The 26,458-nt window shown below is 35.1% G+C and overlaps 1 protein-coding gene across 1 annotated transcript in view; it reads right to left on the bottom strand.

Annotated features, from left to right (window-relative positions):
* Window positions 1-25,954, bottom strand: part of LOC135071289 (QRFP-like peptide receptor) — a 176,763-nt gene extending 150,809 nt beyond the window's left edge. The window contains exon 1 of the mRNA XM_063965079.1: window positions 25,663-25,954. Within this exon, the coding sequence (XP_063821149.1) occupies window positions 25,663-25,880 (218 nt within the window). The 5' untranslated portion in view covers window positions 25,881-25,954. The remainder of the gene's footprint in view (window positions 1-25,662) is intronic.
* Window positions 25,955-26,458: the final 504 nt, after the last annotated feature.

The following is a 26,458-nucleotide window of genomic DNA, read 5'->3' as shown; positions in this document are numbered from 1 at the left end:
TCCGCTTCCATAATCTGTAACCTATTATTGGTACCATTTGAAAGAGCTCGTAAAGCACTTTCAGAATCAGTAACTAGTTTTTCGATACCTATCTTGTATGGTTTAGAAATAATCGAGTGAGATCACTTGTCGTTTCCATCCTGTATAATCCGGCTGTATCTCCAGGTCACCTAGATACATTCCATAGCAGCTGTAATAGACATTTAGGTACATACATTTACCAATTTTGGTGATAAATAGGCATTTTGTATTAGTTTTTGTATAACGCCTGAACAAAAACAAAGGGTAATATTTTGGTGTTATACTTAGATTTCGAATATAAAAAATATATAATTTAACTAATTAAGACATGACAAAAAAACTGAGGTATGTCTTGTTTCTGTTGGGTCTGGGTTTTTTTTTTTGTATGGGGCGTGACCGTTCTTCTTTGGTATACTCATGTAAGTACGATGACAATGCAATGTTATGGTAGGTACCATTGAGCTGGTCTGATGATGGAGTCAGGAGGTGGCCATAGAAACTCCTAAATGAAACGGCGGAATCGCATCGAATTTGGGTTCGTTGGATTTGCCTTTTCGAGTACTTTGGTGCTAAATTGAGAATGTTACTAGGTATGCAAAATCACTTGAAACCTATGTTACAGTTAAGCTTTTACATTTACAAATACATTAGTTTTTATTTCATTCAAAAATACCCAGTAGTTATGATTTTATAGGCATTCAAAGTTCGCTTAAATATTGAGTCCCGCCGACGGTCACGTGACCCCGCGTGACGTACATTCACAGTGTCCGCTCACTAGAAAACGGATATAAACATACTTAGATACATTTTTTTTGTAAATACAAACTTATTATACATATTAACACCCAGACCCATCACAGAAATTAAAATTGAACCAAACCCAAACTTGATGCGATTGTGTCGTTTTATTGCGAATTACCTTCCAGCTCCATCATTAGACCCTGATTACTATATAGAATTAAAGTACTCATAAATACAAAACGAACGAGCCCAAACTCGATGGATTTAAGTTGTTTTATTATAGAGTTCCTATGGCCACCTTCCAGCTCCATCATCGGATCAGCTCCATATCATCATAATATTGCATGGTCATCCAAATCACATGTGTTTGCGAAATTTCAGCTTAAACGGTTGCCTGGAAGTGGGTCTTAATTCAGCTTGCAAGATTCCACCCATACAAATATGAGCCAGTCACTGTAATATGACGTCACGCGCATAAAATGACGGGCTGGCCGCCGCCCGCACTTTTAAAATTCAATATCTTGGAAACTAATTGTCGTATCGAAATAATTCTTTCACGTGCATTTTTTATTTTTAACAGAGAATACAGAAAGCTAAAAAACAAAATTAGTGAACATTCTTCATTGTAGTAATTGTACCAAGGCTCTAAGATTGAATTGAGATACAACTAAAAAGTATAAAATAAAATTATAATTAAAAAAAGACTATTTTTAAAAACAAGTTTTTATTCTGAAAGGCAGCTTTTCGAGCACTTTGGTGCTAAATTGTATAGTAATTGTACCAAGGCTCTGAGATTGAGTTGAGATACAACTAAAAAGTGTATAATAAAATTATAATTAAAAAAAAAACTTTTTTTTAAAAACAAGTTTTTATTCTGAAAGACAGTTGTACTAAAACGAAAAAAAATATTGTACTTATGCAAGGTTCAAATAATTTCGAAAGCTTGTAGCGCAAACATAAAAGAGGAATAAATTCCATGCGCGATACAAGCTTTCGAAATTATTTGAACCTTGCATACACTTATTTTTTTCGTTTTATTATCACGTGTTAACGGATTAACGATTAACATTAACTTGCGTTAAATCATCCGAAATGTAACGTTTTAACGTTTAACGAAGTTAACTTTTTTAGTAACGGTTTAACGATTAACGAAGTTAACTATTTGATTAACGGTGCCCAGCTATGGCTATACTAATGTATGGAAGATATTGAATTTTCGGATAGATTCAGTTGATTCTATAAAACTATTATTGATACCGTTTAATAGACTTCGCGAAGCACTTTCAGGATCAGTAACCAGTTTTTAGTTACTTGTATAGTTTAGAAATAATCGAATGAGATCACTTATCGTTCACACCCTGTATATGTATCAAGTGTAACACAAATACTTTTCTACTTCAGAAACATATAAAAGCTTTTACGGTCGGAAAATGCTCCATTGCTATTTACAAAACGCACAAAATATTAGTAAACTAGCTAACGTAAATATGAATTTTATGTCAGTTTCTTTTCAATAAACTTTTTACAGGAAATTCTGTTTCAAAACGTTGAATAGTCACGAATGAACGGTTTTTTGTGCATCGATACATTCAGTTTACAGTCTGCGATATTTATTTAATGCAGACCAGCTCGACTTTGATGATAGAGTTAAATACAATTTTCACATCTGTTTTCTGAACGATTGCGTTCACAAGGACACTTACAACATTTAGCATTCAAGATTGATCAAATTGATCAATATTTACACTGATTACTCTCTTCACATAATAATTATGTCTGTCTTTAGTTCGTTTCCGTTTAAACTAATAATGATGATATTATTATTATGATGAGATTTACACTTTCATTGAACTAACAAAACAATATTCATGGAAAAGCCAGAGGAACAAGCTTAATCTGACATGTTTTTAATTAAGCATTACCGCAAATGCTTAATGCGAAAATCTAACGTTGGCAACCCTTGTTCAGGCGATTTTCGGTCATAAAGTTCATGCTTTTGAAATTAACTTGACCCCGATCTAAGCGAATTAAATGTTGGTATTTATTTGAGTAGACGATGATATGATAAATAGATATTGGAATAACATGGGATTCTTGATAATATAGTACAGGATTACATAATTACTCGTACAGCATTTAAAAATTGATGATAATGTTTCAAACATGAATTTACGCAAAGCCCTATTTCAGAACCCCTATTTATGGGGAATTTTGCTTCCCTACCCTGACAATGAGGCTTATCTGCCCAAAAACTCAGGCTAATGCATGTCAAAAGTTTAAGGCTACATCCCTCGTCTAACAAAATGATTAAAAAGTCCATTTAATTAATGACTAAACGGAATTTAACCCTTGCATGACCGCGCTCAATACATATAGAAAGATAAGTACTTTATTTGATTTGGATTTTTTGCAATTTTCAAGTGCTGATTGATACGTGTTGCCTTTTATCAAAATCGAATCAAAAACATATTTGTTTTCTGGACTAAATTAGTACTTACTAGTATACTGTCAACATGTCTCATCATGTATTCAACTTTAACTCTGTATAATATTTTAAAGTGAAGTGATAATTTTAACTCTGTAGTCCAAAAATAATGGACAAAAATAAGCTAACTTAGGTAGTCCATTAAGTGAATGTGAACTAGGTACTCGTAGGTATAAAGTATTGTTATTACTTATATTACTTAATTTACCTTACTCAAACAACTTTTCTTCACTGGTTTCTTTTGTTCGATTACCTTTACTGAGAATAATGGTAACTTTGTAACAACTTTTTAACAATGAAAGTAATAATACGAGAAACATTACTTAGCAGTAACCAGTTTGTTGAACTAGTACCAAAAGTTCTTTCGTGCTTGTACAGAAGTGTAAATACACTGTGTTAATGTGTTCTGAACATAAATACTTGCGTACACAATAGACGATACATAAGGTATAATAATTAAAAAGTTTAAAATTTCATTTACATTGTATCAATTAATTCCGAACAAATACCCTGTCCCTAAATCTGCAATAGCTCCGGATTATTTACACAAATGATTGAACAAAAATAACCCAAAAGACCCGTCAATAGTCCATCCAAAAACAAAATGTGAAGCCAGACAAACGACTACAAAAGCGTAATAACCGTACAACATGATCAACGCAGTTCATGCGAATAAAAACTCGCATTTAACAGGGCCGGACCGTGAGTTATTTAGGGGGCCCTGGGCTAATACTAAGAGTATTTAGGGGCCCACCTACTATACTCTTTCGCATTATCGTCTATTTTTGACTTTGACTTGACTTAGCTGGGGGGCCCCTTGAATCCACGGGGCCCCGGGCTAAAGCCCAAAAAGCCACATGGTAGATCCGGCCCTGGTATTTACATTGCCATGGAAAACGGATACACCTACAAAATGCAGAAATAGACGCTCATAAACGTTGTGAAGACGTTACAGTCCAGTTAATTACGCTTTACGACTTTATTAATGAAAGTTAACCAACTTTTTTCGTGTTTATTCGTTCGTTAATCTATAGAATTTTATTGGTTTCATTTTAGCAAGTTAGATTGAACTGTATTAGAATTAGATTACGGTTTTTATTTTAGTAGTTAGATTATTTAAATTGGCAGGTGCTAGTTGTGTTATAAGATTTTAAACTTTCGCGTCCCATTTGAACTAAAATAGAGATTTTTTTTTGCTAGTTTTGTGTATGTAGTTTGTGCAAGATTCTTCTTCTGTCGTGCTTTAGTCATTATTCAGTGCTGTTTATTACTATATCCGTGCTTTGGAAGATTTCTTGATAATAATACTGTTTTTTTTTTGTTTCAGGTAAGTGTTTTCACATTTCCGAGACGTTGTCGGTGGCAAGCTGTTTTAGGTATGAAAGTTCTTTATTTTCTACATAGAAGTGTCATTTAAATGTGTTTTCAGGTTTCATATCTGTAGGATAATATTCAGTGCGCGAACAAAACTTTAGGTGCATTAGGTACGTCACTTAGGTAGGTGGTAGATATTTTACGGTGAAATTAGGTCACACTCTCTTTCAGGCAATCTAAGGAAATAATAAATATGTTGCTAGGTAAAGTAGGGTGATAATTAATTTTAACAAATTCTAAAGACATAACGTCAAAGAAGCGTTGCTTGACTAGACATATAACCTTAATTTCTTTCAAACAAACGCAAGATACAATTATTCTTCCTATTTCGCAAACATCTTTTGTAATGGTTCACTTGGAATGTTTCCTTTGAAAGCGACTGTTTCGGTGCTAATTGATATTTAGGTATTTGATTTAATGTTGAATATTAAATTTCGAGACAGTCATTGTCTTCTCAAATAAGTTATAATTTTCTTTTATACCTAGACTTATCGTACAAAATAAACCCAAAATTTTAAATAAAAACTGCCACGTATGTAAAATAGGTCTACTCGTGTATATAATATACGCATTGTAAGGACTTACTTAGCCATTTGCATAGATAGGTAGGTTAGGTTATACTTCGAGGAATAAGTAGTTTAGATGCGCTTCAAAATAGGTGCGCTTCAAGGAATACCTCACTACAATATTTATTTGCATAATCGCCTCTACACTTTACAAAAACAAAATATAGCAAAACGACTGTTTTTGTGTAGAAAAATTAGTACTTGGGTAAATACAGTAGGCAGTTACTCTTGCTCTGTAATTTGAATGTCAGGTCTGAACTACTATGCTTAGTATGTACTTGTACGAGTACGAGGGGACTAACGAGGTTAAAAAGCAATAAGTTTCGATATTGGGGTAGTCCTCAACTATATTCCCAATGCCCTGTTCCATCATAGGTCAAGTAGGAGCGTGGGCAAAAGAAATGTGAAACCATTAACCAAATTTGGACTATAATGCTTCGGGAATTTCGCAAATGTTTCTCAATAAGTCCAAACCAGAGGGCCGAGAATTGCCCGCAAATTGATGTTTCGAGGTATGTTCGGTAATTTATTTCAGTAGTGTGTAGAAAACCGTTAGGATAATTCTACTACTCGACTAGCAGTGTGAGCTATTGCTCTTTTATTTATGCTTTGACTATGGAAGCTTTTAATGTAGTTTGATAATATATGTGTAGGGTTCAAAATTAGACGTATAGCAAATTTTCCTTCTTTTGAATATTTTTGGGAGATCCGTCTACTAATGGGGAGTCTATTTTTTTTTTGTTAGACATTTTACACCTCAGCTTTAGTCTCCAAACCTTGTACTATGGGTAAATAGTTAAAGGTAGCTTGTATTAGACAACGGATATAAACATTACTTAATAGAGAGGTAGATTTCTTAAGATATGTAGATAGAAAACACCCAGACTGATACAAACAAATATATTCATGCACGCAGTTTATACTGTGAAGGAATCGAACCTGCGATCTCTGGTATAGTATAGTAGTAGTCCATATAAAAGCGGCGACAACGATTTGAAGAACAATATTAACGATTAAATAAATGTTTTATCTAAAAATCATCTTCAAAGTTAACAATCTCATTAGAACAACTCTCAAAATGGATTGCTACGAAATAAGGCGAGAAAATCTCACAGAAATGCAATTTTCACTCCATTTGACCTGAGGGTATTCATCTATTGGCTAACGAGCCCCATTGGCTTTGGGAACGTCAAATCAATATTGAATAGGTCTAAATCCATCCTGGTTTATTCAACGGGTTCACATGGGGTACAATGGAGTAGGCACAGAAATTATAGTTATCTCTGTGTTAGATAATATTTAATGTATCTCCCTTAAATAGGTACTACGATTACGTAATGGTACGTATTAGAGAAGAGACCTTATAATGGATTCAATTTTAAGCATTGAGGGGTGTAATTGATTGAATTTCAATATTTAGACTAACAGAATAGGATAAAATCGTGATATTTAGTTTTGAGCGTTATTTTGTAACTAAATTATATTTTGACTGATATACGTATTATTTGATTATTTGAGTGTGAGCCTTCTAAATTCCAATTTGTTTGAATTGTTCAGGAGATTTTTACGGGTGACTGCATTTCAAATTGATAGGATTTCAAATTTTCCCTTTTATTTGGTATTCTAACCTTAATGTCACTGTTCAATTTTAAGAATTATTTTGCAAAAAATATCTCAGGCCTGGTTTATTTTAAAGTATAAATACTACAAGGCTGGGTTGTACCATCTTACTTTAACTTGAACAAACTTCAAAAGTCTGTCAAACTCCATACTGAAAACACCATAATAATATTAAATTATATTTATAGTCACGGTTAAAATAAGGTGGTTCAACTCAGCTTTAGTAAGATACCACTAAACATAAGTTAACTATCTGTACAAGACTCAGAACGTACGTTGACACAATGAATAAAGAATTTTACGCATGTCTATGCCAGCACTATTCCCACTTCTTATTCCCACCACTTCAACATTGTGTACTCATCTGCCAACATGATGAAAATACTGTCTCACCACAAATCAAAAGCCAAATCGGAAATAAGCGACGGAAAATAGAAATCCAGTGTAGCGGAATAAATAAAATTCTGTCTGCGCTAGAATATTTCCCACGATTTATTGGATTCCCCCGATTCAATAACACGTATTGTAGAGTAAACCTAAAATGTATGGCTTTCAATATTGTTAAGCCTTGATCACACGTACCGAGTAAACGGGCGAGACAGTAAAAAGTTTACTCGGTCGAGACAGTTGGGTGAGCGAGTCACATACTCGAGCGCTCGGCCGAGCACTCGGCGTAATGTTCATAAACACCGAGTACTCGGCCGAGAGCACTGTCTCGCCCGTTTGCTCGGTACGTGTGATCAAGGCATTAACCTACAAGGCTGAATGTCTATAAAGTAAACTCATTCGTATTTTAATGTTGAAAATAATTATAAATTAAGCAAGATTAGAGATCAGATTAACTGCCGAGTGAAGGACGTCGCAGATTTATCAAATCGGACAGGGATCGTAACCGTATCAACTCGAGGCGGTCAGCCTATTCTTTGTATGAAATTCCATACTGCAACGCACACTTATCCGCACCGTAACATAAACGCCTGGCCTCGCGATTGACAGCTCGCAAAAGGCGATAACAGCTCGCGAATAGCGATACCGTGTTGATCCCTTTCCGAGTTGATAAGTCTGCTATGACCTTTATGCTTCAAAAACGCGTCATCACATAAAACTTTTGAGCCTCTGGAATACAAATTGACTGAAAGATTGCCTGCATGTCAAAAAACACGATATTTATGTCAAACAAGGAACAAGAATGTGCGATCTGACTTTCGTATAAAACTTAGGGTTAATATGACTACGAATTTTTTTATCGTAGGTACAAAAACAGCAGACCTACACGTTTAAATTAAAATTTACTGTGACAGCTTATCTTGATTGATAATAATTTAAGTAAGACATCTTCCTAGAAAAGTAATTGCCAGCCTTAACCATTAACCTTAACCTCTAAAACTATGTAGATTAGTCTGAGCTAATCACGATAACTTGTGGGTAATTTGAGATAATCTGCGCCTGACATAGTTCGAGACGAGACACTTAATCACTTGGAAATTAATTTTCGACATGTCAAACATAATCTTGGTTGCCACAAAGTTATGGTAAAACTAAGATTATTAACGAACTTATAAGGAAATCTAGAATAGGTACAACCTGGTCGAGTTAACTGCGCACCTGGCAGCCGTGACGTCACATCGACGCTCTGTGTGCTTTACATGAGTTTACGTTACATGTGCTCGCTAGCGAGTGCGTCAAAAAATCTATGAAGATTTTAGTTCTTGAAAGTAGCCGCTAGGGGCGCTGTACAATCTGTCACGCATTTAATGTAATTTTTTACGTTGTTTATAATTCTATCTGTAACTCCTAGAAATGCAGGAGTTGGTTAGCTGTAGATAGGGTACTTGCCCCTTAATGCTATAGGTACTTACACAGGGTGACTTTGCAAACAGTTGCCTAATTTTAGGAGCAACTCAGAATCAATAACTTAATCGATTTATGTAAACAAAACAAAAATTCATTTTTCATATTTAATTATTTCTATCTCTTGGTTTCAAAATTGGCACACGTGGATAATTTACTTCGTTCATGTAAAAATACGTGCACACAGTTAACTGCAAAACTTAATCGACATTGTGCGTGGAAATAGCCTTATCCTTTAAAACTTAAGATATGAGCACCTGCGAATTGTTTGCAAAGTCACCCTGTATAAAGTTATATACTCTACCGCTGATTAGGCGCTGGTTCGTTGAATAAAAACAAACTTACTTAACTTACCTACTTAGGGATATAAAATACCTACGTACTCGTATATATTCATACTTTACTCGTTCATGTAAATGAAGTTGCATTATTTACACTCCCCTCAGTTACGGAATATTTTATACAAAAAAGTCCGAGGTGTCTCTCGTTGCATAAACTCTCTGTAACCCAATGTCCCGGATTTGGTGTGTTTGTTAAACTGTATTTTTAAGCCATGGGGTTCCGCAGAAATAAATAAAAACATTCACATTTACTTAACCAAAAAATGTTTTTCTGAATAAAATGCTTATTCAGAAAAAACTTGGGTCGTAACTTTAAGATTTTCTGACATTATTTGATAGAATTGTAAGTTTTGTGAAAAATGAATTCCTGTTTTTCACGGTCATGATGTCATAATTTAAGAATTATTGGCATTAAGTTCCCGTGTTTTATGTGCATAAAAGTTTTAATTAATAAATAAAAATCCTCATAACTATTGCTTTATGTGACTAGAAATCAAATCTAAAAACAGTTAAAAGCAGGGTCCTCCAAACCTGACATCGTCTATCCAATCTGTCTTATCTTTTTAATTAAATTTAAACAAATAAATGAACTCGCACTTGACCCGCCAAAGTAAAATCTCGGGGGACGTTCCTCCGACGATTCGGCTGAACTCTGGAATAATTTAATCTGACGTAATTAAGGGATCGTCATTAATCTTTTGTCCTTTTTTATCTTTTGGAGCGTGCTTGAAATAGAATATTTTGATAACTTTGAAATTGCCAATGTTTTGAACAGGACTTGGGAATCTTACATGTGAAATTTCCATGATAATTTCGAACCTGTTTGAGATTATAAGTAACTCTTTCGTGATTTAAGAAGATCATCATCATCGTCATCATCTCAGCCATAGGACGTCCACTGCTGAACATAGGCCTCCCCCAATGCTTTCCATGTTGCCTGGTTGGTAGCGGCCTGAGTACAGCGCCTTCCTGCTACCTTTATGATTAAAGAAGATACGTAACTATAACTTACATTTCAGGCTCAGTGCATCACCTACTTTATGAAATAGATTACTTGAATGGTAGCTATTTCGTTTTCTGAAATGGTCAATAATATTTTAGTTAATTTAGTAGTTTCAATAATAGCACATATTTTATCAAAATAATTTTGCCAAATGTCTAAGAACATGCTTTAATCTCGCCTCGTATTTGTATGTAGATTTGAGCAAACGCTTCAGTCAAAGATCAAGTCGGTTCAAGACATATAATGTACCTAAAAGTCTTCTGTGTGGTTAAATAAATGAACCTGAGGGCTATTTATGATGCTCACGCGTTTACTTATGTGGTAATACATAATTTTTGGAAGAGTTAAGGTTATATTAGTGGTACCTATATTCGTTGTAGGGTTACAAAAAATACTAGGACGTGTAAAAGTGCTTCCGATTTCAATCCAAAACTGAATTATTTTAAAAGTAAAAGGTGAAGTTAATAGGCTAATTTAACGTACTCTTAATCCCAATCGATATTAACCATCAGGTATTGAGGTCAAACGAAAACTTAGTTCAAAGGAAAATCCTGTTTTAGCCTGCGGGACCTTTTCCACCCTTCCTATACTTGACCGCCAATAAAAACCCAAACAGTAAAGGCCAAGTTTGCCCCGGGGAAAGTGAAACTATCCTTGGACACGCGACGACATTATGCAAATAGCAATTGCATTTTTTTGTCTCAGCTTAACAGGAATAATACCATCTCTTTCCCTCCACTGCATGCAATGTAACCCTTGTATAGCCAAGATCTACAATTTGGCATCCAATAAAACCTAACGAGAGAAGATTGTAGAGTCCCGGGATAACTTACTGTCTTAAAACCCCAATGAATTTAATGAGAAGAATATAGGAGGAGATCGAAATATAATATCGACCCCCCTCTGTGGCCAAGTGGGAGACATATGACTTAAAAAGTTATTAGGTAACTTTTTAAGAATATGATATAGATGACGGGACTATTCCCACCTCTCGTTCCCACCGCTGCAACTCCTATGTAGCCAAGCTCCTGTAGATAGTACACCACGGACAAATGGCATATAATTTACATTTGTAACTTGCAGCTTACACTTGTCACAGCTTGTAAATTGCATCTTACATTTTTTACAGCTTGTAACTTGCATCTTACACTAGTCACAGTTTGTCACTTGCACCTTGCACTTTTTACAGCTTGTAACTTGCACCTTGCACTTTTTACAGCTTGTAACTTGCACCTTGTACTTCTCACAGCTTGTAACTTGCACCCAGCACGTGGTGTACTTGCGGCTCGCCAAGCCTCCTCCCTGTAATCCCTGACTAATCAGAGGAACCAGCCCTCTAAGGGTCGAGTGAACTTGTGAGGTTCTTGCAATAAGCGGCTAACACTTCATTGCTTCCGTTGTGAACTCCTCGTCGACTATTCTCCAGCGTGTATCTTAGAACACGCCATTCATGATCTATTTACATTTGTAACTTGCACCTTGCATGTTTTACAACTTTTAACTTGCACCTTGCACTTGTCAGAGCTTGTAACTTGCACCCAGCACGTGGTGTACTTGCGGCTCCCTGTAATCCCGGACTAATCAGAGGAACCAGCCCTCTAAGGGTCGAGTGAACTTGTGAGGTTCTTGCAATAAGCGGCTTACACTTCATTGCTTCCGTTGTGAACTGCTCGTCGGTTATTTTCCAGCGTATCTCTTACTGCACGCCACTCTCGGCTGACTTCGAGTAATAGGTACTTTAAATAAGGTGGTATATCTTTTTGTGACGTATACTAAACTAAAATAACTAAAACTCATTCGCGACAAACACTTGTCTTTATTAATACACTAGCGACCGGCCTCGGGTGGCATGTATTAGACATAAACACCTTTCTCTTGAATCACTCTATCTATTGCTGAAAACTGCATTATAATCCGTTGCGTAGGTAGGTAGCTTAAAATATTTAAGCGCACATGTAAAGATGAATATTTTTTTTAAAGAAAAAGCGTTTTTATTTAGTAATTTTAGTAATTTGTAAATAAACACTACTAATATTTAGTAACCCCTTGTGGTAAACCAAAATTGCAGCGGCGCGGCGGGTTTCGAACCTTTTTACATCAAACCACTAGATCATGAAATACGTAAAAAAACAATACCTACACACCCATTCGCAATACTCACAAAAACATTACCTGCCCTTTTGCAATAGGTATCCAATTACACATACGAGTAATAACTACGCTCATGGTTTGCGAGTTACACATTCACATCAAAGGGTTTCCCCGTGAAACCCACTAAAGAATCTTTTCATAAAACTCCGATTGGAACTCAACCCTTCACTTGATTCTGTACATTAGCTATGTTATTTATTTGCATATATATTGGGGTACATACACGAACTGGCCCTAAAAAGGTTAATCGTTCCACCCATTGGTAAGGATCACTGGTTTCGGGTCAATATAAATCGGTGCAATAAATACGTTTAATACGGTGAAGGCGGCGTGAATTGAAATGGGTGTTTTTGTGCTTTTTCCAGCAATTCTATTCAGTAGGAAAAATGTTTTATTGTGACATTTTATAGGGGTAACAATTTGTTACCGTTTGACATTTTGCACTTGGTCACTAAGGCTGGGTTGCACCATCTTACTTTAACTTTGACAAATGTCAAAAATCTGTCAAATCTCATACAAAAAGCACCGGTTATCGTCATAGTTACTGTCAAAATTAGGTGGTGCAATTGAGCCTTAGTCCCAAACTAAGATAATTATGCATTGTACATTTGCCATTGGGTCAACAGACATAAGACTCAATAAAATCAAAATGTCCAATCATATTCTAGTTAAAAACTAACATTACCTTATTTTTAAAAGTCATTTGTCATTAAATCGAAATCCGTTAAATGCCCACCCCAATTTCAAATATTATGTAATCCATTTCGATATAATCTAGGGACATCTTTCGGTTTGCAAAAATATAAAATCGTACTTAGCTGAATAAAATTAAGGTGTATTTTCCTGAAAATGTGGAAGCTCAACCAATGTTAAAACGGTATACACACAATCATTACAGACGAAGCATGTATTTACACTTAGGGTCTCCGCACACAATACAAAAGTCATCTTTAAAGAAATAATTTTCAGGGATTTATCAGAGTTACAGATTTAGTTAGCTTTGATATTGTAAATCGTCTTCTAATATCATCTCTTCATTATTATTATTCAAAAACAGGCCAAATTTTAAATCACCGTGCTATTGTAGTTGCTAAAACTACTATAGAGTTTAAACTTTATCCATTTATATCTATAAAACAAAGACCTAGATCTATGTATCCTATGACTTACATTTTAATAAAGACTTTTGTATTTTATATAAAAATTACTGAAAAAACAACAAATCCACACTAACACTGAGATGTTGTCGTTTGTAAAAAAAGATAGAGCAATGATAATTATAAAAACCATAGAGAGAATAAAATATCGTTTTCCTTATTATGGTATGGTAATCGTTTATTACCGTTACCGTTGTATAAGGAAAACGATTACTAGAGAATTTCGTACACTGTAGCGAGAACACTAACAAATATCGTTCCCGTTATGTTATCCCGTACAACCAAACTGTGGAATGGACTGTCGTCTGCGGTGTTTCCGGACGGATACGACCTGCAAGCTTTCAAGAGGAGAGCGTATCTTTACCTTAAAGGCTGCGGGTGTCTATGGGCGACGGTAATCACTTACCATCAGGTGATCCGTCTGCTCGTTTGCCTCCTATCACATAAAAAAAAATCACTAGAGTAATGTTTTTTTTTATTAAAACAAAATAACGCCCCCGCCGTTTTAGAAGGAATACGATTACAAGAGCTCTTCATGCTCAGGGCACTGACCTCGTTACCATCGGTTGGTTTTTGTGATGTATTTAAAAGATGGAAACATCGTTAACTCCACTAATCAAATTTTAATGCATTCGCTCGTTTGCGGAGGGCCTTACATGCCGTTATTTATTTCGAAATATTACGTTTTATAGGTCGTCTAAGAGCTGACGATATCACATGACACTGTTTTCGTAAAAAGATCAAAAGGAATGTATTATTATATTTTGAAGAAGACTGTACTTACGCAAATAATGATAATAACAATCTTTATTTGCGAATTAACTGTATCTAGGTTCAAAAATATAACACAATCGTATTGTGTTGTAAAGATATTTATGTTAATGGACCATTGTAAAAATCCTTAGCTCAGATACTGGCTTTATTCAAAATAATATCTTTAGGGAGTTACTTTTAAATACCACTAGCTACTTTGGTACTTGTATCTTTATTCCTATCCATAACGGACTTGGTTTTTATAGCTTTTGTAATTCACCTTCAATAATAGGTCAAAATAAGGCGAACTGCTCGTAAGTTAGGCTAGAAATACACGGCCTGGGTGTGTCGTGTCGCGGCGCCGTACAAAGATAACCTAACCTGATCTGTATAGTTCAGAACGTTTTGGGCGGGTCAAGGCTTTCTCTGACGACTGAACCCAAATGAATGAGCGGTTGTGTCGCGAATGTCGATTTTATTCAGACCAAACGTGTTAGCGGCTTTTCCTCCTAGCATTGAGACAGGAAAATCTACAGTAATATTGTAAAGAGGAAAGATTTCATTGTTTGTTTGCATTGAATATGCTCTGAAACTATTAGAACGATTTGAAAATATATTTCACTATTAGAATCCTACATTATTTATGATGAACTAGCTGTGCCCGCGACTACGTACGCGTGAAAACTCGTTTTCGCAACATTTTTTATTGTTTCTCTGCTCCTATTGATCGTAGCTTGATGTTGTAGCCTATAGCCTTCCTCGATGAATGGGCTATCTAACACTGAAAGAATTTTTCAAATCGGACCAGTTGTTCCGGAGATTAGCGCGTTCAAGTAAACAAACAAACTCTTCAGCTTTATAATATTAGTATAGATAGGTACTCGTAGTACAATATTTTCAATCCTAATTAAAATATAAGACTTGTAGCTCTATTTAAATACCCAATAGACGGATAAATTAAAACTGTCTGTCATAATTGGTGAACATTATATCAGAAAGTAGTGACTAGAAATATTGTTCATAGCAAACTTAATAATGTATCAGTTAGTAAACTTTTAAAATATTTTCCAATATTGTAAGGAACTTATAGATCATAGGGCAGATTTTCAATAACTTATATGAAGAAATAAGCGTTTACATTGTTGAAAGAAGTAGAAAAATAGACTCTAATAGTTCAAGACTCTTTAATAATACGATCCAATGGGCTTACATTGAAATCTCGATAACAATCACTGAGCTGCATTCAATTACACCCACGTGATAGGTTGTAATTTATTAAGCCTTTGTCCAATAAATAGAAAATTTTTAATGTCCAGTTTTCTTCGCCAAACACACAATATATCGTTTGGTCTTAAACCGTGGTGTAACGGGCAATAAACGTCTGCTATAAATTAACTTTAACAGATCGGAAAGGCCATCAATCAGCCAATAAACAACAGTGAGATAACCAAAATTCACTAAACAGCTTTTGTGTGGCTGGCGGGCTTAGCCAGGGGAAATAATGAGGTCATACCCCCGCACCTAACAAATAAATATACAAAAGACTTTTTAAGCAACGTAGTATTGTATCGGTATCGTCTTAGTTTGTTTTGGCAGTAAATCCGATCCGAATCCGAGATAATACGATCCAAAATAACGGTAGAGCTATTTGTATGTTAGTTTACGCACTAGATCCGATATCCGTTAAATGATTTCTCTGGTAGTTTCCTAAATCCGTATTTTGACGATTCGGATTGAACGTAGTCCGAATCCCTTGGGGTCGATGACATAGCACTGAACACTTCAACCCGTTGGGATCTTCTGTGTATATCCGCAACGCTATTTCCCGTTATTCTGGAACTATCCTCATTAGTCGAGTTTTTCCTAATGAAAAGAGCATATAGACCTTCAATACTAGGTATCCCATCTACGGTAGACTCTAATCAATTCGTGGGTCGAATCACGAAAAGGCGTATCTAACAAAATGGCGATATTGAGTTTAACACGTTGGACGCCACGCGGCTCACCGGTGAGCCTCGAACAATACAATTTCCATTGTGTCTAGCGTCTCGGCGTTCAATGGCTTAACATACCCATGTTATTAAAAAACATGCATTTTATAATATCACAAAAAATCGTAACTGAATTCATTTTCAGGAAACCAGCATTGACAGGTAAAATGGGCCCGAATGGATTTTTCCATCAAATTATCTTTTAACGTCGCTCCTGTAAAATTGATAAAAATCAGTTATGCCTTTTCATGATTCGACCCACGAATTATTAGCTTATACTCTTAGCTATAGTGTTTTATATTCGCATAATATTTGCCCCCAGCGGTAGTCAAACCTACCGCTTGGCGTCAAAATACGGTAGAAAAGCAACTTTGGCTATTTAATTTTAAAAGTAATTTTATAATCCATGTCTCATCTCAGAATTTGACCTAACCACCAGAACACGCAGAAGTTCAGTAGATTTTAACACATCTTATTAACAAGATTGCTTTATTCTTAGATTGGCTAATTACTATACTCCAGTCTGTGGACATAAGCCGATAATGAAGGTGAAGAATTTTCAAAGTACACCTAGTGATTAGCGTGTCGTTTAAAGTTAAAATCAAACGCCGGCGCGCTCCCAAATTACTTTATTTTTAAATATTTGACGACGGTGTCCGCTGGATAGTGACAGCTGGGTCTTTAGACAATGAAAAATTGGTTATCGACTCGACATCAGTACGGCTAGCACGAAAAACTTTCGAGTTCGAATCGTTTGCTTATTCGAATCGCCATCAAAAGATTTAGTACGAAAACTACAACACCGCCCTTGTGAACTTGTCGTAAAGTGAACTTAGTATGAGAAATGGTTGCACGAAACTTATTTTGAGAATCAAAATTGTCACATTATCGTGTAATTCGAAGGTTGAGTATCGAATTTTGTCGAATACGCAAACGATTCGAAGACCAAAGTTGTTCATGAGGTACAGATCGATATTGGAATATACCTAGCTATATTGTTTAAATTCGTAGACAGTTTAAAAGTTGGGTTACAGATTTCAAAAGCAAGGTTAACTGGTAAAGAATATCACACGGAATCACGTTCGCCTTTTGTACCGTGTTTTTGTGTGCAATAAAGATTCTAAATAATGTATTCTTCTTTATAGAATCGAAAAATATCCCCTACAGCACCGTAATTAGTGGGTGGTATTAATTGTTATTTATGTAATTACCGCGGTTTAAATCTGTAAATATAAATCAACGGGAATCGCTTTGTTTATTAACCAATAACAATTTGTTTGAGTAAACAACCAGTATGTAGAGTCATGGAGATAGTTTGCCTAGTTTTCTGTCATTTATTAATTTTGTTTTTTATGCCATCATTTGAGTTTGCTTAATAATGATATCGCATTATATCAACAATGGCAGACAGCAGTAAGCACGTGCATGTTAATCAGTCAACCTACCTATATTAATTTAGTCCATATATTATCGAGGCCGCGTTGCATTGATTATATCTAGGCATCTAAACACTTCGCTTCATTCACTATCACCATAATATACTGTGCTATCACGGTGTTACGTAAACATTATCGCTATAATGGCATAATGTGATCCCTGTCAATTTTTTATTTCAGAATTTACACCATTATACTGGATAACCTCGTTTTTTGAGACGTATACATGTTTATACACTAGTTTTCGTCATGTCGCTGATAATTTGATGAAATGGAATCCAAATGGAATTTGGATTTCAATTGATTGTATTATTTTAATTATAATAGGTACATTGCGGCTAGCCAATGATTGGTGTACATTAGGTTGATGTTAATGTCAACACTGATTCAAATGTGCTATTTTTCTTAGATTTGTGGGCTTTTTTTTTACTGTGAGTAATTACTCGTACAATATAAATGTCGCAATTATGTAGTTCAGGTCTTAGGCTGATTACTTATAATATTTCATGAGCTTACAAGAACATCATTATCGGCACGCCCTAATTTAATATATTTTCAGCCTGAAAGCTTTAAGCCCTTCTTTCATTACCTAGTCCGAAAAATAGTTATTCAAGTTAGTTTAGTGTAAAAATTTGTAGCAACAAATTGTCAATTTAATCTTCCAATGGTACAGGATAAGCAGGGGATCACGGTAATTTTATTTCAAGCGGCGAGCAATTTAAAAATGTAGATTAAAAACAAACACTGAGAACTAGCGGTGCGAAAATTGTTGGTTGAAACATCGTTCGGGTGTATTTTACCGGAAATTGCTTTTTCCTAATTCCTCAACTGGAAATTTAGGGAATGCGTAGGCATTTATTTGTTAAATACGTTGTCACTAACAGTATAGGGTAAAAAAAATATTAACGTATGTACCAACCTATACATCTAGTATAAAAATTAGAAACTTGACCTAAAAGTTAACCAGCTTTAAATACCTTCGCATAGTGTTTGAACAATCTATCAAAATATGAATATGAAGGTAAATTAGTCCCAGAGAAGCAAAACTTGAACCCCGATACGAAATTAATCAAAACTGATTTAGAAGTTCAGGATCAAATTCCCTCGTGACAATCTAGAGGAATATTACGACAATAAAAAGCTAATATGAGTACGTATAAACTACTCGTATTTAATCATATTGTTTATAAGACAAACATTCATAAGTCTTCTAAAGTAATCCACGAAGAATTTCAATTCGGCTCACAGTAATGACAAAAAAATATTATTATTTGTAAGACCTTGTACACACTTTGAATTGAAATCAACTAGCGACCCGCCCCGGTTTCACACGGGTGCTAAATATAAATACAGTACTTATAAACCTTCCCGTTGAACCACTCCATTAAAAAAAACCGCATCAAAACCCGTTGCGTAGTTTTAAAGATCTAAGCATACATTATGTAGGTACGCCCGCATTCACAAACGATGCTTGCTTAAGTGAAGCAGCAAATCGATCGCACAGCGTTGAATAGAGCTCTGTGATTGGTTTATGTGTCACCCTGTGCGTCCACGCGCACTGTGAGACCTCATAGTAATGTGGTGAATACGGGCGATAGAGACACACAGACAGGAAAGCGACTTTGTTTTATAGTGATGATAGAGTATTGAATCCATTTTTCCTACATACTCGTAAGTTTATATATAAATTCATTATGAAACTTGGAATACTTACTTATACATACTTAATTAAAAAGCTATAAGTCAACCCCATTTTTAACCGACTTCATTCAAGTCTGGCGAGTTGAAAGCACAGATTTATAACGTCAATTAGTCGACCGCCATTTCCATCAGCGCCGTGTTTCAAATTACGGTGCGATTTATAAAGTTTGATATTTTAATACTGCTTCATAACCTCGTGGTTAATGTTACGAGCGGTTTCGGCTGTAAATGAGTTACGGTTTAGGTCCGGTTTCCACGTAGCGGAGCGGAGAAAAGCGGAGTGGTGAGGAGACAATAGATGTGTGAGCTGTGCGGAGCTGTCAGCTGTCAGTCTATTGCTTTCTATGAAACACTGCACATCTCCGTTCTTCTTCGTTCTTCTCTACTCTTCTCCACGCCACTGTCAAATTCTATATTTTATTTTATTTACTAGCTGACCCGGCGAACTTTGTTCCGCCTTAATGGCAATAAATAAGCAGACTTTTTTTTAATTTCGAACGGGATAAAAAGTATCCTATGTCCTTCTCCTGGCTCTAAACTACCTCCCTGACAATTTTCAGCTAAATCGGTTCTTATATATATATAGATTTATCAATGTTTCAACAGCATTTAGGCTGAGTTGCACCACCTAACTTTGACCGTAACTATGACGATAACCGGTGTTTTTTGCATGGAGTTTGACAGATTTTTGACGTTTGTCAAAGTTAAAGTAAGATGGTGCAACCCAGCTTTAATTGTACATACATGTGCAGGAAGATACAACTTGAACATAAGCCAATTAAAGAAACACATTCTACTGCTAAAACATTTTTAAATAAATTAACATGGGTAGGTAAGTGAACACTAAAACAATTCAAAACTAAGTAAGTAAGCAAATTACATGTGAACTCGATATTAAATTATAGAAAAACAAGTGTGCCCAACACTTCTCCGCTCTTCTCCGCTCGATCCGTTTCCACTTGTTTGTGGAAATTTACGGAGATTTGTGCAAATAATGGAATCTGATTGGTTATTCAAAATACTTCTCTGCTCTGCTCCTTGGTGGAAACCCGGTCTTACAGCTTAACTTGCCCCGGAGCTCGGAACCGTGTTTCGATTTGGGCAATCAGCTTGATTAATGCTGGGAACGAATTGGGAAAACCGCATAGTGATTTTTTCTCCGCGGTATGTACAGGGTTTTGCGTTTCAAATCAATCTTGATTGATGGAGAGTGAGGCGATGTGAGACGATTTGTTAGTGATTTGGACTATTATGTAGATCCTGGAATTGTTCACTATTTGAGAACTCATCATCATCATCATCGACAGCCGTTTACAGTCCACTGCTGGACTATGAGCCTCCTCCACTATAGTGGAGGGTTTTGCCATAATCTCCACGCTTGGCAGGCGGGTTGGAGATCGCAGTTTAAAAGATTGATGTTTTTCAGAGAGTGCTGCTGCCCATTCTCTGTTTGATGTGTAGTCCCTAAGTCGCCTCTTACGACACCCGCGGGAAGAGTAGGGGTTGGTGACAAATGTATTCTACTCTGCCGTCACTATTTGAGAACTCACTTTAAGTAATTGTGAGCATTTTGTTTACGACATTTCAGATATCAAGGCGTTCACCAAAAATACGAATACATGATTACTTACGATTTAATATTGCGTGTTGAGTAGTTGATCAAATTGAGCTATCTTGGATTTCTATGATACTCAATCTGCCAAAAAATTATTATTTTCGTTTTTACAACTAATAATAGAAGCAAAGCATTGTAAAATGGTGTGGCTCCAGTTTAGTTGAAAATATTACATGAAACTAAAGTTAAATAGAACACTTCTTAAATGTTGAAATTATTCAAACGATTCATCTTTTAGTGGACTTGTAAATGTTTACCAAAGATAATGCAGAAATGTTTGTTTGACATGCATGCATTACATTCCTTGAATGGAGCTACATTCTTGGCTTAATGCCATGTTCTTGACCTAAAATCATACCTACATAAGTACGTTTCAATTACATCCGCTGACTTTCATCTTTATCGTCACAGTGTACTGGTTTAGACAGCTGCACTCTTTTGATGCGAGAGTCCAGAGTTCGGACGTTCCAAGTATGTATGTATAAAATACAAGCAATGTTACGTTTGTCGATCATTTTACTGCACGCCAAGAATAGTGGTTGATAACTATTATGATAAGTAGAAATCATTATTTGTATCTAGTTAACTAGACGTTTACGTAACCATGTTTTAGTTTTGTTATCCAGTATCTAATCGTGATTATTCAAATTATGCTTATTTCGTAGGTAACTAATGTAAAAGTTCTTTCATTTTACTTATAAGTTTCATTGATCATCTTATAAAACGAATATTAAAGTATTAGAATAATGCCACGAGCAATCCTGTGTTACGAAACAAGTTAGACTGTAAAAAACAATCAAACAACTGAGACTCTTTTAATTTAATTTTAAGTTGAGAAGAAATGCAAAGACTTACTAGAATTTTGCATTAGAATAATGTACAAAGTTAGAAAAGGTACTTACGGATCTCATATTTTTCTCATTAGATTCAAATAAGTATTACTTAGTAGAAGAAAATTATGGTGGTTTAAGTTTGAAGAACCCATAAATTCTGATATTATTTGCTTTTGTAAATAGTATTTTTACGTTATCTTAACTTTAATTATATTTTCTTGACTTTTTTGCGACTACTGATTTATCATCTACATAATTATTTTCTAATTGAAAACCTTCCTGAGGCTAAAATACAATTTCTCCAATTAAACTGCGGAATTTTAATACAATTTAGTAGTGAAGTTCTACCTACTCTTAGTGTGCCGCATTACAGAGAGATTTAGGCTTTAAACACACTTTCAGAGCTCGGTTCTTAAACAAGCTCTAGGTTATGTAACTCAAGTAGGCTCAAGGCTTCGTAACTTTAAATATGAATAAATTTCTTATTCTTATTCTTATTCTTATTCTTATTCTTATTCTTATTCTTTTAATTAAAAAGCAGGCTTTATGCTCGTATTTAGGTAGGATTCAAACTCAAGCATTATTTAGCCCGTACTTACATTAACACAGCCACTATCTTTTCTGGAAGATATCGCCTAAATTGTTCCTTATCTTTTGTATATATTTTTTTCTTTTTCTTTTCTTGTCTTGTGTAATAAAGTGTGTTCTACTCATAACTATCTATCTTTACTGAAAGTTATAGCAATCCAGGTAAGTAGGTACAAGACCGTAAATTTTTTCAGTCATCCTACCAACATCTAAATTTTCTATAGAGCACCACTCTCTTAATTAGCAGTAATTTACAGTATTAATAGCCTTTCAGACTGTACATTTTATACAACAAAAAATTTTAGTAAAATTAATGACTATGACAAAACCCCATAGTGTAACGACAACCCTAAATTCTCAGTGTAATTTATGCACGTATACGTGGTGACAATTTATTAAGACCTTCCTTTGTTTCAAGAGGGTTAACTGCTGACCGTCTGAGCTATTAAGAAGGATTTTAAATCTTACCCTAGGAGTACAGATAGAATAGGAGAGCCAGTCTTTAATATTTAGATAGAGTATCTAAAGTCACGGCTTAGGATAATACAATCATGAACTGAGGGCTGAGTGTGAGTTTACATTAAAAAAAATGACATTTAATGTATGACGGATTGTTCAGCGCCCCTAGCGGAAACTTTCAAGAACTAAAATTTTCATATATTTTTTATGAGCGCGTTTGATGTAAACTCAGAATCATTCCTCGATCGAATGACGAGAATCCAGACACAATCCGAGAGTAATTGTGTTATATCCATGCTAAAGCATACGAAAGGTTAATTTTTGTTCATTGTATTAACTGAGCTCAAATTATGAATGTAGATTTCGTCTTTTTATGATTAATGTAGGTATTTGTTTGAACTTAACCGAATTTAAATTGACACCAAAATGTTTATAGTCAATCGCATAGACGTTTTTTTAGTCAATCCAATTTAACGAAGATGCAGCCATATTAGGTTGTGCTTGTATAAAACGTACTTTATTAAGGACGCTGTGTTCTGTCCGTTTTCACTGGACTGTGGCACAGCTGTTTATTAAAACATCTGCCATTTATTCCCGACTAGGATCCAATCAGCGGAAGTTGTGGATAAATTTTGTGGATAAATTTAAGGATTGTCCATAAACAAAACTGAAGTAGGAAGTGATTGTGGATTTAATTGATTTGGATTTCGGGCACTCTCTTGTATTGGAAGCCGCTTGAATGACATTGGAAATTAAATAGGTACCTACTGAAGCGTGGAGCTATAATTAACCGTTATTTGTTGATATGCCGCCTTCTGTTGTTTGTTTTGACAGATAACTATGACCATTGTTGAGGAATTTAAGGGGTTATGACTGTGGGTTATGGTGTACGGTGGAGATGATGTCGTAATTGTAGTTTATTATGCGACATCTAGTTAAAGTCATAGTTATAGGAAACGCGAAGGGTTGACGAGTGTTAGGTATGCCTGTTTTCACCGTCGATCCTTAATTTGTAAGTGGCCCCTATGAAAACAAAATGCCTGTTATGTGTCACCATAGGAGTCACTTTAAATTAGGTATTTATGGTGAAAACTTTTGACACAAGAACTACGGGATCTTAACCTACCGAAATAAATCTATATTATTCTATTCTATTTTGATTAATTTGACAATGCTTTAATTTAATACCGCACTAGCACATGAGCTCTAAAATTGACAATGCATTTTTTTCTTTTTATCTGGCACCAGAGTTATTACATTAATGCTTCTTTCAACCCACAAGACAGTACAAGAAGAATATTACAAGTTTACGAGTTACTTCTTTCACTTTGTGTTAACATTTTTCTACTACTTCAAGACGTGTGTTACTTTGAAAGAAATAAGACGTTTTTGGTAATTTATTGAACCTCACAAACGGCCCGAAGTACTTTACGAAATGTGTTGCCATGCTTCTGTACTTTACTTTGATATTATTTCATAAGTTGTGATTTTTCATCCGAATTACTTACCGAGTTATTTTGGCAAATATTGTTTGTTCAAGTGGCACATTTCGTTTGATATTAGAGACATGTTGTAAGCAATTTAGTTCTGATATATTTAGCTTAGCAATAATACGTTAATATAGCCTGGATAGCAATGTATATTGCAATTTATCGGAATTGAAATACTATACTAACATAAACAGAATTGGGCATGGTTGAGATAAATGTGTCAAAGATAAATTATTATAGATAAGTGATGTTGTCCAGAAATTTAAAATCAAGTTTCATTTTATTATTTCATGCTCTCATTGACAGAGTTATTCCAGTAATAATAATATCACCAATACAGCATTAATGAGATTCATTCATTATTTTCTTTGTAAATGATTTGAAGTGATTCCAACGAAGTTTAATATAACTATTTCGATGAAACGATGTATCAATATTTCACTAAAACGTATTCGATAGGTATTAAGCAAAAGAAAACCCAATTTCCAGTTGGAGTAGGCACATTTCATTCCCCAAAAATTCCAAGCGACAGAAATAAATCAAACACAAAACTTTGCAATTAAATTGGATTCTGAAGGGAAATTAATAAAGAAAAGCAAGCTTCCATTACCTCGCCGTTCTTATTAATTGCCGCGAAGGTATTCTGAATTCCCCGTTTTGATAAATACGCTAATCTAAATACAATTTCAAGACGGCATTTGGTTTTACTTATTAAGGCATTTTAGGTATTGAACAAAAGCGTTTTAATAATGCTGCATAAAACACAATTTATTTAAGTCCTTGACTGCCGAGACACTTTAGTTTTATTGTTCGCCGGTAAGCCGCGTGGCATCCAACGTGTTTAACTTTGCTAAATTCAATTAATGGCAAGGATGATAACAAAGAAAAACAGCTAACTTTATGAAGTTTTATTTAACGAGACTTTGAGACCACAATAATACAGCTACGTAATTCAGTATACCAGTAATGTACTCGTAGTATTAGGTATTGCACTTAACGATAATTCCAATGAATAAATCCCACCACAAAGATTTTAATGTAAAATGTTTCCAAGAGGAGCCCATTAATTCAAACCGTGAATAAGTTGTCAAATATCTCGCTCGATCCTCGCTTGAATCGTCTTGAGGGGGACACTCCTGTGCTACTAGATCTCTAGGTTATAAAAATTCATTAAAGAATTGAAATTCGGTCAGCACCGTCTCTTCAAAAAAGGTTTATAACAACCATACGGATACAGAGAGACCGTGTCAACTATGCGCAGAGTTCGAAACTCAGTGTCGCATTAAAATCAAAAAATCAAAATATCAGTACTCAACTTTCGAATAATCTTTAGTGTAGTACAATGTAAACTATTTACATTATGACGTCGCTGCTGTCATCATTACTTTCACGAGCAACGTGTTCTGTTTTTGGGCATATTGCTGCGACACCGGTCACGCCCCCTTGTCACTCCCTTTAGTTTCTGTGATCTGTGATAACATCTTACCTTCTCATATACTGGAACTTGATGACAATGAAGATGAGCAGCGTATTGGCTGACAGCGACGCCGTCAGCACTGCCACGTACAACACTATAATCACCACATCTGGTCTGTAGAACACATCCAGGTCTATGGGAGACACTCCCCATACTTCACTCTCGTTCCAACTCATGTCGGGCAGGCTGGCATTGAATGTTCGATACGGCATTTTCACTTTTGGCATTCACTTCACTTGTAAGTCATTTTGGGTGCTGGAAGGCATTGTAGTGTTCCTTGGCGTTACTTCATGATGGAGTGCGCTGAAACAAAAGGATTTGCAGATTAATAATCATTCATTAATTATTAATGATAATAATAATTCGGTTTATGTTTGTTAGATCTATCATGAGATCAAATAAGGAAAAACCTTACAATCTCTATTTGATTCTTATTTTTAATTTTAGGTAGGTATACTCGTATAGTATTGACAAGTCTTGGGGAAGGAAACTAATAGGTCATGCCCTAGCATGAAATTACCTATAATTTAGTGTTGAAATTACTTATAATTTCAACACTGAAAAAATATGTGTACTCCAGTCGAATAAAAAATTAAATCAAATCTAACTACCGAATACCTATGAATTTATTTAAATTATAATGCTTTCAAATGTGGAGAACAAGAGGCCTATGAATATTGAAGTAGGTACGTAAAGGATGGCTCTTAATTCTCAGCCCAATATTTCAAAGTCATTCTATAAAGCTTTTGGTGTGAGCTTTAACGCGAACGAGTGTGAGATTGGACCGCATGGCGATATGTTAATG

The sequence above is a fragment of the Ostrinia nubilalis genome, chromosome 4 (genome assembly GCF_963855985.1).
Source record: "Ostrinia nubilalis chromosome 4, ilOstNubi1.1, whole genome shotgun sequence".
Taxonomy (NCBI): Eukaryota; Metazoa; Arthropoda; class Insecta; order Lepidoptera; family Crambidae; genus Ostrinia; species Ostrinia nubilalis.
This window is presented reverse-complemented; position numbering and strand designations above follow the sequence as displayed.